General features: G+C 34.7%; 1 protein-coding gene across 3 annotated transcripts in view; it reads right to left on the bottom strand.

Moving 5' to 3' along the window:
• The window catches only part of EXOC6B (exocyst complex component 6B), a 647,056-nt gene that overhangs the window by 197,764 nt on the left and 429,637 nt on the right, over positions 1 to 19,655 (bottom strand). For all 3 annotated transcript variants that reach the window (XM_019021027.4, XM_055378081.2, XM_055378080.2), the window contains one exon: positions 5,978 to 6,119. In XM_019021027.4, the coding sequence (XP_018876572.1) occupies positions 5,978 to 6,119 (142 nt within the window). The remainder of the gene's footprint in view (positions 1 to 5,977; positions 6,120 to 19,655) is intronic.

Here is a 19,655-nt window from a genome sequence, read left to right as displayed (position 1 = left end):
CAGGCAATAACAAATGCTGGAAAGGATGTGGAGAAAAGGAAACCTTCATATACTGTTGTTGTGAATGTGAATTACTATAACCACTATGGAGACGGTGTGGTGGCTCACGCCTGTAATCCCAATACTTTGGAAGGCCGAGGCGGGTGGATCACGGGTCTGGAGTTCAAGACCAACCTGGGCAACATGGTGAAACTCCATCTCTGCTAAAAAATACAAAAATTAGCCAGGCATGGTAGTTAAGCCTGGGAGGCAAACATTGCAGTAAGCCAAGTCATGCCACTGTATAGCCTGCGCCTCCAGAGTGAGACCCTGTCTCAAAAAAAAAATTTTTTTTTTAAATCCACTATGGAGAATAATTTGGAAGTTCCTGAAAAAAGTAAAAATAGAGATATCATAAGATCCAGATCCAGCAATCCCACTGCTAGGTATTTATTCAAATGAAAGAAAATCAGTACATCAAAGAGATTTTATATCTGCACTCTCATATTTGTTGCAGCACCATTCACGATAGCCAAGATTTGGAAGCAACCTAATTGTCCATCAACAGATATATGGAGAGAGAAACTGTGGTACTTACACACAATGGAGTACTATTCAGCCACAAAAAAAGAATGAAATCCTGTCATTTGTAACAGTGAGCCTGTTATTTTAATGAGCTGGAGGCAATTATGATAAGTGTTAAACCAGGCACAGGAAGACAAACATTGCATGTTCTCACTTATATGTAGGATCTAAAAATCAAAACAATTAAACTCATGAAGCTAGAGAGTAGAAGGATGGTTATCAGAGGCTGGGAAGCACAGTGTTGAGAGGGAAGGTGGGGATGGTTAATGAGTACAAAATAGTTAGAAAAATGAATAAGACCTAGTATTAGCACAACAGGGTGGCAATAGTCAAAATAATTTAATGGTACATTTTAAAATAACTAAGAGTATGATTAGATTGTAACACAAATGATAAATGCTTAAGGAGACAGATATTCCATTTTTCATGATGTGGTTATTACACATTGCATGCCTGCATCAAAATATCTCATGTACTCCATAAATATATATGCCTACTATATACCTACAAAATTAAAAAAAATTACATTCATTATAAATCACCTAACCAACCCGATTAAAAATAAAAGATTGTCACACTGAGTAAAAAAGTAAAACCTGACTATAAGCTGTGTACAACTTCATATTTTTTTTAAAAATTAAAAGAGAAAGATAGAAAAGAATATACTTATGCAAACACAAGGTCATAAGGAAGTTGAGTGGGTCAATACCAGTATCACAAAAAGTAGTTTTTTTTCAAATAAGACATATTACTAGGGATAAAGAGGGTCATTTCATCATAATAATAATCAGTGCATCATAGGGACATATCAGTTCTTAGTAGTATGCACCCAATAACAGAGCTTCAAAATGCATTAACCTGATAAAATGGAAACTGACAGGATTGATATTGATAAATATAAGTGGAGATTTCAACTCCTCTCAGTAATTGATAAAACAAGTACAAAAAAATCATTACGAATACAGGAGATTTGAATAACACTGTCAATCAACTTTACCCATGTGATGTCTATAGGCTACTCCACACAGTAACAGCAGAAAACACATTCTTTCTAAGTGCAAATGGAACATCTGACTAGACCATATACTGGGTCATAAAACAAGTCTCAACAAATTTAGAAGAACTGAAATTATATAAAGTATGCTCTCTGATCAAAATGAAAGTAAATTAAAAACCTAAAACAGAAGTATTAATGTATCTAAAAATTTTCTAAATATTTGGGAAGTAAACAACACATTTCCAAATAACCCACAAGTAAAAGAAACCACAAGAGTAATTTGAAAATACTGAAATGAATAAAAATTAAAACATGACATATCAAAATTTGTATACTGTGGCTGAAGTAGTACTTAGACAATAATTTCTAATACTAAAATGCTCATATTAGAAAAGAAGAAAATCTCAAATAAATTATCTAAGTTTCTACCCAAAAGAACTAACAAAAGAAGAGCAAATAAACAAAAAGTAAGCAGAAGAAAAAAACAGTAAAAGTGGAAATGAGACAGCTAGAAATTAGCTAGGCATCTGTTAACATAGGCTCAAGCCTTCTTCATGTGGTCTCTCCACGTGAGCTTGCTTAAGTTTCTTCAAGCTTGGAAGCCTCAGCGTAGCTGGACTTTTTACACAACAGCCAACCAAGATGGAAGCAGCACCATCCTTTACAGCCTAGCCTCAGAGTCACAAAGGGCCACTTCTGCCACATTCTGTTGGTTACAATCAACTCACAAGCTTGCCCAGATTCAAGGGGAGGGGAATTAGATGCCATTTCTTAATGAAGTAGTCTCAAGGTTCTAGAAAAAAAAAATGTGTTAAGGAAGATATTGTTGTAGACATCTTTGAACACTGTAATCTATATTGTAGATCTGGGTTGACATACAGTATCATTTCCATTTAACCTGAAAAACTACCTTTTACATTTCTGTGGTGCAAATCTGGTGACAAATTCTCTCAGCTTCTGTTTATCTGAAAATGTCTTTATTTTCCGTTTATTTTTGAAGGATATTTTCACAAGACATAGAGTTTTCATTGACAGGTTTTGTTTTGTTTTTCTTTCAGGACTTTACAGATATTCTACTGCCTTCTGGTTTGCTCTGTTTCTGATAAGTTGGCTGTAGCTCTTATCACTGTTCTTCATTATGTACTATACCTTTTCGTCTTTGGCTGCTTTAAAATTTTTCTCTTTATTATTGTTTATTTAGCAATCTGATAACAATGTGCCTCAGTGTAGCTTTCCTTGTATTTATCTTGATAAAGTTTTTTGAGCTATTTAAATTAGTGTGTTAATACTTTTTCTCAAACCTGAGAAACTTTGAACCCAGTTATGTACTATGTCCATCTTATCTTTTAAATTACTGACTATATTAAATTATTTAAAGCCCCTGTCTGCAATTTCCAACATATGTGTCATCAGTGGATCTATTTCTATTGTCTATCTTTTCTTCTTTTATGGGTAACATTTTCTTGCTTCTCTGCATGTCAAATTTTAGCTTTTTGCTGTAAAACTGTGTATGCTATGTGCTTGAGAGCGTGGAATTGTTTTTTTATTCCTCATCCTTCAAAGGCTATTGAGTTTTGTTAGAAGGCATTTTTTTTTTATCGGCAGAGTCACTTTATCTTGTGAAATTGTTAGGGTCAAGAGTAGCTCTTGGGGTTAATATCCAAAATATGTCAAAAACTCAAACTAAACAGCAAGAAAAATAACTCGATTAAAAAAAGGGTAAAGGACCTGAATGGACATTTCTCAAAAGAAGATATGCATATGGCCAACAGGAATATGAAAAGATGCTTGGAATCACTAATTATCAGGGAAAGGCAAATTAAAACCATAATGACACATCAATTCATACCTAATAGAATAGCTACTACCAAAAAGACAAGAAATAACAAGTGTTGAAAAGGATGTGAAAAAAAGGAAATCCTTGTGCATTATTGGTGGAAATGTAAATTAGTACAGCCATTAAGAGAAACAGTATGGGAATTCCTCAAGTAGTTTTAATGTATGCAACTACCATATGATTCAGTAATCCCACTACTGAGTATATATCCAGAGGAGATGAAATCAGTTTGTCAAAAAGATATCTGCACTCCTATGTTCATTGTAGCATTATTGCAATAGCCAAGATATGGAATCAATCTAAGTGTATATCAATGGAGGAATGCATAAAGAAAATGTAATATAAATAGACAATAAAATATGGAATATTATTCAGACTTTAAAAAGATGGAAATCCTGTCATTTGTGACAACATGGATGAACCTGGAGGACCTAATGTTTAGTAAGAAAAGGCACAGAAAGACAAATAGTGCATAATCTTACCTATACATGGAATCTACAAAAGTTGAACTCATAGAAGTAGACAGCAGAATGGTGGCTGCAAATGAACTCAAAGAAGTTGAGTCATATTCGTCAAATAATACAAAATTTCAGTTAGGAGAAATACGTGCAAGAGATCTATTACACAACGTTGTGACTTTAGTTAATAACAATGTACTGAAATCTTGAAAATTGCTAAGAAAGGAGACTTTGTTTTTTTAACCACCTAAAAAAGTATATGAAGTAATATATATATTAACTAGCTCAATTTAGCCACTCCAGAAGTATACATATTTCAAAACAACAAATGTACATGATGAACATATACAATTAAGAAAAAAAAAACAGAGGAGCTCCTCCTCTAGAGCTTTGAGTAGCACTCTTAAGACCTCATCTTCTGTGGTCTTACTGAATGCAAAAGATGTTTAGCTGGACTCTTCCATTCTGGTTGGTCAGAATTCCAATGTTTCCGTGTGTGTTTCCAGTGACCTTTGGCACCCTTATTCATCTCACAGACCTCCAGTGGCTGTTCTCTGCCAAGCCTCACAGAGTTTCACTCTGCACATGGCTACTAAATGTTTTTACCAAAGACTCAAGGTCTCTCCAGTGCTGATTAATAGAACTACTTCTTTGAACAACTCCTTGCTCTCTGGTACCTTGCTCCACCAATCCCAGCTGTCACATCAGCCCTATATGCCAGTCTCTGGGATTTTGCTTTTGTGTTTTCTGTGTAAAAACACTGCTTTTTGTTTGGGCTCTACTTTCCTGTGTTACTGTTTAGACAGTGTCCCCAGACAGAAAAATGGAGAATGGCAAGATTACCTTATGTGTTTCCCCTTCTTTGAAGGATCACAGCCTTTTTATGTCTTCTGTCTAATGCATGAATAGGGTTGCTTCATGTAGTTTATCCAATTTTACAATTGTTTATGGTAAAAGGGTAACTTTGATACTTTTTACTCTGTGATGGCTGTAACTAGAAGTCCTATTAATGCCTTTTTAAATTAAAAATAGCACTGCCAATAAAACCTTAATTTCCATACATCAAAAGTCAACCAAAGGAAACCAATAAGTAGTAAAATAAAAATGTGGGGCAAGGGTGTGAGCAGACTCGTGTAATTTCCCATTATTTTAATTTTCTTAGAATAAAAAAAAATTCCAAGAGTCATATCATTTCTTGTTCATTTTCATTTCTCACCAACAGCTCTTCATTCTTTCCTAATCAAAGCCTAATTTTGCATTCAACTTCGAGTAGATGATTTATGATGAGTCAACTATGCCAGTAATGATGCTCCTATTTTACTTTGTCAGATACTCAATCTCCCAGCCTCCCATTGAGCTGGAAGTGATCATATGGCAGTGTTTTGTTCAATGAGACATACAGGAAAGTTTGTCAGGGATCTCCTCAAAAGGTTCTTATTTTCTTAATAAAAGGAATAGGTGAAGGCTGGTCCATTTCCTGTCTTGAATGTGGGTCTCTTCTGACTGTAATATACATGAGAATGAAGAGTTCACACTCTAATTATACCAAAGGAGGAGAAACAAAAGAGCCTGGGTCCATAATGACATCACTGAGCAACTAAACCAATACAGCAACTGACTGCCTTTGAGAAAAATAAAATTTATTTGTTTAAGCCACTCTTTAAGTTTTGTATTTCTTATTATAGAAAGCATTTCTGACTAATTAATGCACATACCATTTGTTCTTTAAACTAACAATAGTTTGCATATAAGATGTAGCTAGTTTTTAAATAGAATATTAGAAGAAAGTAGTTAGAAGCTGCATTCTTTTGAAGCCTTTGGACCAATCAGGTTTTCTTTAGTGTCTATTAAATGCACGCCTCCCTTATATCACCCCATAGATTGCAAACTTCCTTGTAGCTAGAGATCTTCTGTTTTAAATATGAGTCTAAGCACTTCTGGGAGTTCAAATTAGCTTGCTGATAAACTCTATTTCTAGATGTTCTATAAGTTATCTCTGTTATCTAGGTATTCTTTGACTCCATTAGGAACAAGGACCCTAAACACCTAAAACTTTTTTTCCCCTGACAGAAATGAGTTTGCTGGTAAGATAAACAAGCACAGGGATGGTCACTGTCTTACGTTCACATTCTCTGACGTCCAAGTTGAACTGCTGTAATGCTCCCAAGGTGAGCTGCCGCACTTCAGCTTCCAACAAAAGTTGCATCAAGGATGTGGCTAAATGCTTGCAAGCTGACATACACGCTGTCTGGGCCACCTTTCCCTGAAACACAAGAGTGTAAATCATAAAGTTAATGCATCTAACATAAATTAAAATAAAATTTCAACAAAACTTAAAATTACTTCTTTTTCAATTAGGAATTTCCCTAAGGTTCTCCTCATCATAATACCCTTCCATTCAAATAATCTTGGAATTAAAGCATCTGATGGCAATCATCTCATATAATAGCTCCGTCACCATCAGTCATGGTAGCTGTAACACTAAGCTAAAATTCACAAAGCCCAGTTATTTAGTCAAGAATTACTTCTTTTCTAAATTGACATCAAACAATATTCAAAATTTTAAGTAAAGTGAGAAACAATATTCTACAATATTGCAGAATACAATATTCTACAGAGAATAAATTTCAAAAACTTCCTTCCAAATTAAAAAATTCTTAAAAATCAAATGTGAACAATATTCCCCACTGTATCTAGAAACCAGTGTTTACTGCTTTATGATTTAACACATATAAAGTGAAAATAATTATGGCCGGGAGCGGTGGCTCACGCCTGTAATACCAGCACTTTGGGAGGCCGAGGTGGGCAGATCACGAGGTCAGGAGATCGAGACCATCCTGGCTAACACGGTGAAACCCAATCTCTACTAAAAATACAAAAAAATTAGCCGGGCATGGTGGCAGGCGCCTGTAGTCCCAGCTACTCAGAAGGCTGAGGCAGGAGAATGGCATAAACCCAGGAGGCAGAGCTTGCAGAGCGGTGCCACTGCACTCCAGCCTGGGGGACAGAGAGAGACTCCGCCTCAAAAAGGAGGAGAGGGGAGGGGAGGGGAAGGTTATTTAAAACAAAAAGGTTACCTGAAAAAAATAATTAAGGGGATGCATTTTGTTTTCTTAGAAAATACTGAGATTTATGAATATAAACTCTAGCTCAATTTTGAAAATATGGATTTTAAAATTAATATTTTAGTGTCTTCTTTAAAAGATTCAAAGTACTCTACATTTAGTGAACTATATAAATTTTATATCTGTTATTTATAATCTGTTTCAAAATACAGGATGATGTTTTAAAAAGACTATGATCAAATTATTTAGTGAATTATCCTTCTTTTTTGAAATAACAAAATATTTCAGCCATACAGAAAAATATAGAATCATCAGATAAATACTTAACGTATCCCCTAAACATTACAAATACAGTTTAAGCCCCGGTGTGACCTCCTTAATCATGTTCCTCCCAGTCCCCACAGATGACCATTATTGGTATTAGGTATCCCATTTGTTTTTAAAAAGTACTATTATGACAAGTATATAACCAGAAACAATATGCTGTATTATTTTACATATTTTGAAACTTTCTATCATATTATGTAGGTCCTTCTGCAACTTCCTTTTTCAGTTGAATATTATGAATGTGAAGATTTTGAAGTGTATTGTATCTAGTTGTAGTTTATTCCTTTAATTGTTCCATAGTATTCCTTTTTGGAAGTATACCACAATTTATTTAGCCATTCTTCTCATGCTGGAGATTTAATTTATTTCTTTTTCTTTCTTTCTTTTTGTTTTGGCTATTATAAACAGAGTAAGTCAGTTCTAGTAAGAGATCATGAAAATGCAAGAGCATGACTACAGTGTCCCTTTTATATGTTTTTTCATATGTTATACTGGGCCAGGGTCTTCAATGAATCTAGCAGGCTTTAAAGAGAAAAACTATAAATAAATAATATCATACTACATTTTAAAATTTACATAATTTTATGTACTTTGGATAATTTCTTTGGAATTACTTTTTGAAGCTACTAGGATGAGGGGTATCAAGACTGTGATCCATAATGCATATGCTTATATGTGAAGACAAACACAAGTGAAAGCTAGACTCCCAAATATCCAGTTAAATGACTCTGCTTATGGTATGTTCTGATTTGCATTGTCCCCAGATATTTCGTAGAGTATTACTTCATTGCATAATCACCAGCAGTTTTATAAGTTTTTCTGCTAATTTTTCTACCAATGAAACAAAAGATATTTTATGGATTTTATGTCTTTGATTACTGTGTGCAATTGAATATTTTCTAAATTTGTATTTATTTGACTCAAATCTTATTTGTAGCATAAAAAATAATGATGACCCATTTTAGTATACAGACTATAAATTTTCTTCATCTCTATGGTTTCATTTGTATTTTCTGATGGGCCACACTCTGCATGATTTAAAACAACAAAGGAGGTAATTTAGAGATCAAGTGGAACAGATACAATAGAGGCAAAAACAAATTCTAAGGAGAAAAGTCACATCATAAAAGAAATCCACATTAAATTTCTTGGTTTTAATTAAACCCACCAGAGACCTAGGACAGGCACCTCCAAAGAAAAACAGGGTTCAACATAATGGTCAGGCTATGCCAACTGTGAACTTTCAGAGGGGACAAAGGTATGAGACCAGCACAATACTGAACATTATTCCCTATCACTTGCTTTTGTCAGCTTTGTCGAAGATCAGATGGTCATAAGTGTGTGGAATTATTTCTGGGCTCTCTATTTCATCCCATTGGTCTATGTGTCTGTTTTTGTACCAGTACCATGCTGTTTTGGCTACTGTAGCCCTGTGGTATAGTTTGAAGTCAGGTAACGTGATGTCTCCAGCTTTGTTCTTTTTGCTTAGGATTGCCTTGGCTATTCGGGGTCTTTCTTGGTTCTATATACATTTTTAAATAGTTTAGTTCTGTGAAGAATGTTATAAATAGTTTGATAGGAGCAGCATTGAATCTATAAATTGCTTTGAGCAGTATCGCCATTTTAACTATATTACTTCTTCCTACTCATGAATATGGCATGTTTTTCCATTTTTTTGAGTCATCTCTGATTTATTTGAGCAGTGTTTTTATACTTCTCATTATAGAGCTCTTTCATGTCCCTGGTTAGCTGTATTTCTAGGTATTTTATCCTTTTTGTATGGGATTGGGTTCCTGATTTAGCTCTCTACTTTGGTGCTATTGGATGCTATTGGTGTACAGGAAGGCTACTGATTTTTGTACATTGATTTTGTGTCCTGAAACTTTGCTGAAGTTGTTTATCAGCTCAAGGAGCTTTTAGGCAGAGTAGCCATATGCAGAAGATTGGAATCAGACTCCTTCCTTGTACCATATACAAAAATCAACAGAAGACGGATTAAAGACTTAAATGTAAAACCTAAATCTATAAAAACTTTGGAAGATAACTTAGTAAACACCTTTCTGGACAAGGGAACTGGCAAAGATTTCATGACGAAGACCCTAAAAGCAATTGTAACAAACGCAAAAACTGACAAATGGGATCTAATTAAACCTAAGAGCTTCTGCACAGCAAAATAAACTATCAACAGAGGAAACAGAAAACCTACAGAATGGAAGAAAGTATTTACAGACTATGCATCTGGCAAAGGTCTGATGTCCACAATCTATAAGGAACTTAAACAAATTTACAAGCAAATAAACAAACAAACCCCCTTAAAAAGCAGGCAAAGGACATAAACAGCCACTTTTCAAAAGAAGTCACACATGTGGCCAACAAGCATATGACAAAATGTTCAACGTCACCAATCATTAGAGAAATGCAAATCAAAACCAAAAGGAGATATCATCTCAAACCGGTCAGAATGGCTATTATTAAAAAAAAAAAATTAAAAAAACAGACACTGGCAAGGTTGCAGAGAAAAGAGAACACTTACACACTGCTGGTCAGAGTGTAAATTAGTTCAGCCATTGTGGAAAGCAGTGTGGTGATTCCTCAAAGAACTAAAAACAGAGTACCCATCAACCCAACAATCCTACTATTGAATATATAACCAAATGAATATAAATTGTTTTACCATAAAGACATATGCACATCTATGTTCACTGCAGCACTATTCACAATACCAAAGTCATGGAATAAACCAAAATGCCCATCAACAGTAGACTGAATAAAAAAATTAGGTACCTATACACCATGGAATACTACACAGCCATAAAGAAAGAATGAGATCATGTTCTTTGCAGCAACATGGAAGGCACTGGAGACCTTTATCCTTAAGAAACTAAAGCAGGAACAGAAAACCAAATGCCTCGTGTTCTCACTTATAAGCAGGAGCTAAATAAAAAGAACACCTGGTCACAAAGAGGGGAATAACAGATGCTACGGCCTGCTTGAGGGTGGAAGATGGGAGAAGTGAGAGGATCAGAAAAAATACCTTTCAGGCACTATGCTTAATACCTGGGTGATGACATAATCTGTACACCAAACCCTCATGACATGAGTATACCTATATAACAAACCTGCCCATATACTCCTGAACCTAAAAGTTAAAAGAAAACAAACAAACAAAAAATGAAAACAAAACAAAACAAAAGGTGTGAGACTCTATAGCTTTTCAACAATGAGAGTGGGAATAGAGTGAATGAATGAAGCAAGACTATATGATCATCTCAATAGATGCAGAAAAGGCATTTGAAAAAACTCAACCTCCTTTCATGATAAAAAAAAAAAAGCTCTCAACGAATTAGGTATAGAAGGAATGTAACTTAATACATTAAAAGCCATATATGACAATCCTATAGCTAATATCATACACAAAAGTGAAAAGCTGAAATCTTTTTTTTTAAGATTAGGAACAAGACAAGGGTGTGTACTCTCATCATTTCTAATCTACACAGTTCTGGAAGTGCTAGTCACGGTAGTTAGTCAAGAGAAAGAAATAAAAAGCATCCAAATTGAAAATGAAGTTAAATTGTTCACTGATTGTTTGAAAAATATATAAGATCTTATATAGACAGAACTCTAAAAATTCCACCAAAAACTGTTAGAATAAACAAATTCAGTAAAGTTGCAGGATACAAAATAAACATGCAAATATCAGTTGTGTTTCTATACGCTAACAACAAACTATCTGAAAAAGAAATCAAGCAAAAAATGACACTTACAACAACTATTTAAAAAAACTTGGAAATAAATTTAGCTAAAGAGATAAAATATTTGTATATTTAAAAGTATAAAACAATACTAAAAGAAATTTAAGAAGACACAAAGAAATGGAAAAACGTATCATGTTCATGAATTGAAGGAATCAATATTGTTAAAATGTCCATTCTACCCAAAGTGATCTACAAACTCAATGCAATCCTTATCACAATACCAATGACTTTTTTCAAATAAATAGAATAAATAATGCTAAAGTTCGTATGGAACCACAAAAGACCCCAAATAGCCAAAGCAATCTTTAACAGAAATAACAAAGATGGAGCTGTCACATAGTCTGATTTCAAAATCCAATACAAATCTATAGTAATCAAGACAGTATGGCACTAGTGCAAAAACAGATACACAGACCAATGGAACAGAACACAGAACTCTGTAATAAATCCACACATTTATGGTCAACAAATTTTTGATAAAGATACCAATAACACACAATGGGGAAAAGATTCTTCAATAAATGGTGCTGAGGAAACTAGATATCCACATGCATAAGAATGAAATTAGTCCCTCATCTCACATTGTAAACAAAAAATAATTCAAAATAGATTAAAGACTTAAACATAAGACCTGAAACTATGAAACTACTAGAAAATAAAACAGATGAAAAAGCTCCATGACATTGATCTGTACAATGACTTTTTATTTTTTTGTATATGACCACAAAAGTACAGGCAACAAAAGCAAAAACAGACACACAGGATTACATCAAACTAAAAAGCTTCAGGACAGCAAAGGAAACAATCAAAAGTGTGAAGAGAACCTACAGAATGGGGGAATATACTTGCAAACCACACATCTGATAAGGAGTTAACATCCAAAATATATAAGGAACTCAAACTCAATGACAAGAAAAGAAATAAACAGATTAAAAAATGGGCAAAGGATCTGAATAGACATTTCTCAAGAGAAGACACATGAATAGCCAAGACGTATATGAAAACATGTACAACATCACTAGTCATCAGAAAAATGCAAATTAAAACCACAATGAGATACCACCTCTCTTTTGTTACAATGAATATTATCAATAAGACAAAAGGTAACAAGTGTTGGTGAGAATGTGGAGAAGAGGGAACCTTTGTCAACTGTTGGTGGAAATGTAAATTAGTATAGCTATTATTGAAAACAGTATGGAAGTTCCTCACAAAATTTAAAATAGTATTACTGTATGATCCAGCAATCCTACTAATGAATATATACCCAAAGGATATGAAATCAGTATGTCAAAAAGACACCTGCGCTCCCATGGTCATCGGAGCATTATTCACAATAGCCAAAATATGAAGTCAACCTATTGTCCATCAATGGATGAATGTAAAAAAAAAATCTTCTATATATATACACACACACATACATACATACATACATACATACAGTGGAATACCACGTATGCTCATAGGCATGAGCAAAAAAAAAATGATGTAAAACAGGAACTTATATTTAAAAGAGAAGCAGAGGGCAGAAGTTTAGAAAAATTGCAGCCTGGTCATGTAGTAGAAAAGAACAGCCCATTTTCAGGAGAAGAATTCAAGCAGGCTGCTGAACAACCACTTGCTAGAGGAATCTGCGTAACTAAAAGGAAGGTAAGTGTTGATAGCCAAGACAAAGGGGAAAAGGTCTCCAAGGCAAGTCAGAGACCTTTAAGGCAGCCCTTCCCATCACAGGCCCAGAGGTTTAGGAGGACAGAATGGTTTCATGGGTCAGAACCAAGGCCTCACTACCCTGTGCAGCCTCAAGACACTGTTCCCTGCATCCTAGCTGCTCCAACTCCAGCCTTGGCTCAAAGGTACATAGGTACAGCTCAGGCTGCTACTTCAGAGGGTGCAAGCCATAAGCCTTGGCAGCTTTCATGTGGTGTTAAGTGTGTGGGTGCACAAAGTGCAAGAGTTGGGATTCATGCTAAATGAACAGATTTTAACTGCTCTTGCCCAACACACAGAGAAAATACAGGAAACTATGTGAGATGATGGATATGTTAATTTGTTTCACTATAGTAACCTTTTTACTATCTATATGTATTCTGTAACATCATGTTGTACACCTTAAATAAATGTAGTGTAATTTAACTTTTTAAAAATAATTTTACATTAGTGTCCATTTTGTGCCTAGGTTCTTTTGCTCAGCATGTTTCTGAGATTCATTCATACAGTTGCCTTTTTCCTGATTTGAGAAGTATTCAGTCTTTCATCATTAAGTAAAATGTTAGCTATGGATTTCTTATAGATATCCTTTACCAGATTACATAAGACTAGCCTACACTGCTGACAGAATTTTATTTTTCATGAAAGGGTGTTCAATTTTGTTAAGTGCTTTCTGTGTACATATTAAGATGAGCACATGGATACACTCACACACACAGTTATATAACTTATACAATACACCTTACTTAGGCACAGTGTATCTTTTTAAAATATAATGCTGGATTTCATTTGATACTATTGTGTAGAAGATTTTGAGTCCGTGTTTATGCAGGATATTAGTCTACAGTGTTCCGTTCTTATATTGTCATTGTTTGATTTTGCTATTAGAGTAATGTTGGTCTCATAAAATAAGTTTAGAAAACCCTTTTGTTTTGTGAAGCATTTTGCTTAGAATTGGTTTAATTTCTTTCAGAAATGTTTGATAGAATTTACTAGTGAAGAAATCTCAGCCTGTAGTTTCTTTGTGGGAGGGTTTTTAAAATATAAATTCAAATTCTTTATTACAAATAAGCCTATTTGGGTTTTCAGTTTATTCTTGAGTAATTTGTAATTTGTGTCTTTTATAAATGTATAATTTGTGTAATTCAAAGAATTTAACCAAGTCACCTACATGGTCAAATTAATTAGAATAAAGTTCATATTTTACTTGACTATACATTTAGTCTCTGTAGTTTCTGAGGTCTGTAGTGATATTCCTATTTTCATCCCTGACATTAATAATTTGAATCTTCTTTTTTTCTTAACCAATGTATTTTTTTTAAAAAAATAGTGTTTTATTTCTTCCACTATTGTGTCCATTTACTATTTCATTAATTTCTGCTCTTATATTTATTATTTCCTTTTTCCTATTGAGCTGGGTTTCAATTTGCTCTTCTTTTTTTAGCTTCATAAGACAAAACTTGGACTTTGATTTTGGACCTTACTTTTCTTATAACATAAGTACTTAAAGTGATCAATTTTCCTCTAAGCTAGCAGTTCTCAACTGGGGGCAATTTTGTTTCCCAGGGACACTTGGCAATGTCTGAAGACATGTTTGGTTGTCACAACTGGCAGGAGGTGGAAGGAGAGGAGAAACGCTACTGGCATATCATGGGTAGAGGCCAGGGATACTGATAAACATCCTATAACACCCTGGACAGTCAAACACACCTGGTCCACAATGTCAATACTACCAAGGTTAAGAAACTTTGCTCCAACCAGTGCATTAACGGCACCCCACAAATTGTGATAAGTAGTGTTTTCATTTTTCTTCAGTTCAAAATATTTTCTAAATTTCTTTGTGGTTTCTTCCTTGAGAAAGAGGTTATTTAGAAAAATGTTGTCTAATATCTAATGATTTGGTGATATTTTTGGAATATATCTGTTATAGATTTCTAATTTAATTGTGTTGTAGATGACTAACATAGTCTATACAATTTTACTCCTTTTGAATTTACTGACGCATGTTTTATAGCCCAGGATGTGGTCTAGCTTAGTGAATATTCCAATATGCACTAAGAAAAAAAAGCTGCTATTGGTGGTGTAATATCCTATAAATAGACATCAATTAAGTCAAGTTGTATAATTGTTGTTCAAGTCTTCTATAGCTTTACTGATACCCTATTTATTTTAATAATTTTAATTTTAATAATTACTGAAAAGACTTAAAATTAGCAGCTGCAATTATGAATTTGTCTATTCATCTTTTCAGTTCTGCCAGTTTTTGTTTGATGCATTTTGAAGATTTGTTATTGAGTGCAGACACACGGTTGTAATGTCTTCTTGATTCATTGGCCCTTATATCATAATGAAATGTCAATCTTTATCCCTAGAATAATCCTACTTCTTAGGTCTACTTTACCAGACTTTAATACAGAAACTCAATGTTTTAATGATTAGTATTTGCATGGTATATCTTATTCCTTGCTATTACTTCTGACCAATCTATGTCTTTATACATTAGAGTGATGTTCTTGTAGGCCAAATATAGTTGAGTCATTCTGCTTTATCCAGAGTAATAAATCTCTGCCATTTATTCAGAGGGTTTACATCATTAATTATACTTAATATAATTCACAGTACGATTGGATTTTAATCTATTATGTTGATCTTAGTTGTCTTTTTGTCTAATCTGCTCTGTTTCCTTTTTCCTATTTCCTGTCTGCTCTTATATTACTTAAGTGTTCTTTATAATGCTATTTTATTTCCACTTTTGACTTAATAGTTGTATTTCCTTGTTTTATACATTTAGTATCTGAGGCTTTGTAATGAGTCTCTTTAAATTATCACAGTTTATCTTGAATTATATTACACAGTTGCATATATAAAAACAGTATTCTTGCATTTACCTCCTTCCAGGTGATTATTTTCACATATTTTACTTCTATATATGTTATCAGTATATACATTGTCACTATTTTTGCTTTTAAAGTCCGTTACATATTAAAAAACAAAAATTGAGTAAAAACTTTTTTATCTTAACTACATATTTTTCATTTCTGGTATTCTTTGCTCCTCTATGTAGATGCAAGCTTCCATTTTATATTATTTCTGAAAAACTTAATTTGATATTCCTGAAATTCATGTCTTCTGTCAATAAATTCCCTCAGCTTTTGATCATCTAAAAAAGTCATTATCATACCTTAATTTTTTGCTGACTATAGGATTCCTTGGTGATGGTTCTTTTTTATTCTTTCAGCATTTTAATCATGTCATTTCATTATCTTCTGGTTTGCATAGTTTCTGATTAAAAAGAAGTATCTAGTCATTTCATCACTTTTTCTCTGTATGTACTATGTATTTTTTCCCTAGTTGCTTCTAAGAGTTTCTTTTTACCATTGTTTTTCAGCAAGTTGTTTTAATCAACTTTCAAAAATTTTTAGTCACTATTTCTTCAAATACTTTACCTATTCTTCCTTCCTTTCCTCTTTTTCCGAGAAGGCAGTTAGACAAGACATACTGTCTGTCCCCCAAGAATCTCAGGTTCAGGAAAAATTACTCCTCCATTGAATTGCTTGAACCTGGGCAGCGGAGGTTGCAGTGAGCCGAGATCGCACCACTGCACCCCAGCCTGGGCGACAGAGCGAGACTCTGTCTCAACAACAACGAAAAATTCTTCCTCCGTTAATTCTCCTCTATACGTCAGTTTGCATGATTTCCATGGCTATGTCTTTTAAGTTCTCCAATCTTATTTTCTATAGTTGCTAATTTCTATTAATACAATTCAATGTAAGTTTCATTTTAGATATTACATTTTTGTTATTAGAAGTTCCATTTGATTCCTCTTTGTAGAACTTCTATTACTCTCATTTTATTACCTTTAAATATTGAATATATTGAGCATGTGTGTATGAGCATATAAGCATTTTTAAAGCATTTGCCTTCTAATTCTGTCACTTCTGTCATGTTTGGAAGTTTATATGGACTGATTTTCTTCCATGTTATGCATCACATTTTCCTGCTTCTTGGCATATCTAGCAAATTTTTTATTGAATACTGGATATCGTGAATGTTGCTGTTGAATATCAGTACTTTGTTAAATTTCCTTAAGGAGGGTTGGGCTTTGTTATTGCAAACAATTAAGTTACTCCCGGATCAGTGTGAAATTTTAAAGTTTACTGGTATGCACTTTTATGCAGAGATCAGAATTATCTTTTATGTAGAGGCCCAAAACTATACTGTTAGGTCCAGGACTAATGCTACTTTAGACCCATGACTAGCCTCTCATTGCTCTCTCTGCTGTATGCTTCAGTTCAGTGGGGCCTTCCCCTTCTTACAGGTTGTAATTTGAACATCCCCCCCATCTCTTCATTTGAGTTCTGGCAATTGTGCTTAGCTTCTGTGCCCTCACAATTTGATGGTTTGTTTGTTTGATTGTCTGACCTCATGGACTTTTCGCCCTATACATTAATAGCTTAGTATTCAGCCAAAGCCTCAAAAGAATCTCAATGCAAGGTTATTCTTCCCAAAACTCTTTTTCATTTCCAAACTGCTTCCTAGCAAATTTCAGTTATTTCGTCCCCAAACTCCAGTCATTGTCTTCTCACCAGTATTGCTATGCTCTGCCTAGGTTCACCCTTTCTTGCACTGCAGTGTTACAAAGTACTTCTAGGAGATTGCTGGGTTTACACTTCATTTGTTGGTCTTCTCTCATGGATCACTTTCCTGCACTCCCTGCTGTACGGTATTTAAAAACAGTTGTTTCATTTATTTTGTACAGTATTCTAGATGTTTATGGTTGAGATCAAGTCTGGTACTAGCTATTATACCGTGGCCGGTAGTGGCCACCTCAACATTTTTTGAAATATATTTTTGCTGAGTACTGAAGTGTGCATTGGCAGTTTTGTTCTCTTTTGGAATTTTATACATTTCATTCTGTTGTCCTCTGGCCTTCATCATTTTTATACGAAGTCAGCCACAATTCTTACTGTTTTTCCCATGAATGTGTCCTTGTTCTCTGGCTGTTTGTAAGACTTTTTTCTTTAATATTGGCAATCTGACCATTATGTGCCTAGGTATAGTTTTCTTTAAGTTTATCCTGTGTGGGCTGCTGAGCTTCCAGAATCTGTGGATTGATGCATTTCTTCAGATACAGAAAATTCTCAAGCATTCTCAAGTACAAAATTCTTTAAGTACTGCTTTGTATCATTCTCTTTCTCTCTTCTCCTTCTGGGACTCCAAATATATGCATTTAAAACCTTTCAACTGTGTTCCACCTATCTCATATGCTCTATTCCATTCTTAACATCAAAAATAAAATTTTTAGTGCTGGACATGGTGGTGCACACCTGTAATCCCAACTACTTGGAAAGCTAAGGTGGAGGATCCTGTGAGCCCAGGAATTTAAGTCCAGCCTGAGCAACATAGTGAGACTCAAATCTCTTTTATCACTCTGTGCGTTTCAGTTTGGGTGTTTTCTACAGACCCATATCTGAGTTCACTAATCATGAATTCTGCTTTGTTAAGTCTGTTTTTAAACCCACTCAATACATTTTTAAAAATTCATGTAATGAGCTGTTATTATAGATTTTATATTTTGCTATTCTAGAATACATATTTCATTCTTTTTTAAAAAATCTTGATTTATAATTTAAAGGCTGTGCAGGTCCTGGTTCCTCATTTCTGTTGCTCACGGGCCCGCTGCTCTGGGGTCAGGGTTTTCTGTTCAAAGGCATGGATACACAAGAGATTTTCAGCTGGGCATGCATTCATCAGCTGGTAACCCTGAAGCAGTGGCTTACCCTTGGCCTTGGTCAACATACCAGGACTAAGAAGCTGGATGTGCAACAGCTGAGCTTTACGTCTTCTTCCTCCGTGCCTCTGGGTCCTGTTGCAACTTCCCCTGGTGGCATTCAGTGCTAACTTCCATAATGGCAGTCCAGCTTGGGCAGCAGCCCAGTGAGGATTGAACCCCGGCTCAGACCCTGGCCATACTCCACATCTGATTCTTAATCACTATTCAAATAATTCATCTTTGATACAATTTGTCTATTCTTTCCCCTGTTTTCTTTAACATGTTAATCATAGCTATTTTGAAGTCTTTGCTAACATCAATATCTGGATCAGCTCATGATCTGCTTCTATTAACTATTTAAACCTTTGATTTTAGGTCAGTTTTCTCCACTTACTAGCACCTTAGAAAATTTTGTTTTGTGTGTCATACATTGCAGATAAAGTGGTATAGAGAGACTAGATTATCTTATCAGCCCCAGCAGAGTTTTGAGTTTTGTTCTAGCAGACAGTTAAATTATTGATGGATTATCTTGATTTTGTCAGGCTTGTTTTTAAACTTTATTACAATGGGTCCACATTAGTTTTGCCCTTACTCTGAAAGGACCTTATAGTTAATCCCTGTGTACGACCTTATTGATATTTTAACTGAAAGCACAAAGTGCTCATCTGCTCTCTCTGTGGGCCCAATTCTCAATGTCTCTGCTATGTAATTTCTAGAATATTTGCTCAGCAATCAGTATGCTAGCAGCTGCTGTCTTCAAAGCCCCCAGAGTGTGCCCTATGCACCTGCAGCTTACAGCTTAGAAATGAGTCAAGGAAAAAGGGGAACTTAATGAAGGTTTGGTTTTTTTGTTTGTTTGTTTGTTTGTTTGTTTTTGGGGTTTTTTTTTTTTTTTTTTGAGACAAAGTCTCACTCTGTAACCAGGCTGGAGTGCAGTGGCGTGATCTCAGCTCACTGCAGCCTCTACCTCCCAGTTCAAGCAATTCTCCTGCCTCAGCCTCCCAAGTAGCTGGGACTACAGGCGCATACCACCACGCCCAGCTAATTTTTGTATTTTTTTAGTAGTGATGGGGTTTCACCATATTGGCCAGGCTGGTCTCGAACTCCTGACCTCGTGATCCACCCACCTTGGCCTCTCAAAGTGCTGGGATTACAGGCGTGAGTCACCATGTCTG

This window comes from Gorilla gorilla, chromosome 12 (assembly GCF_029281585.2).
Source record: "Gorilla gorilla gorilla isolate KB3781 chromosome 12, NHGRI_mGorGor1-v2.1_pri, whole genome shotgun sequence".
Classification (NCBI taxonomy): Eukaryota; Metazoa; Chordata; class Mammalia; order Primates; family Hominidae; genus Gorilla; species Gorilla gorilla.
Note: the sequence above shows the minus strand (reverse complement) of the source record. Positions and strands in the feature narration are given on the sequence as shown.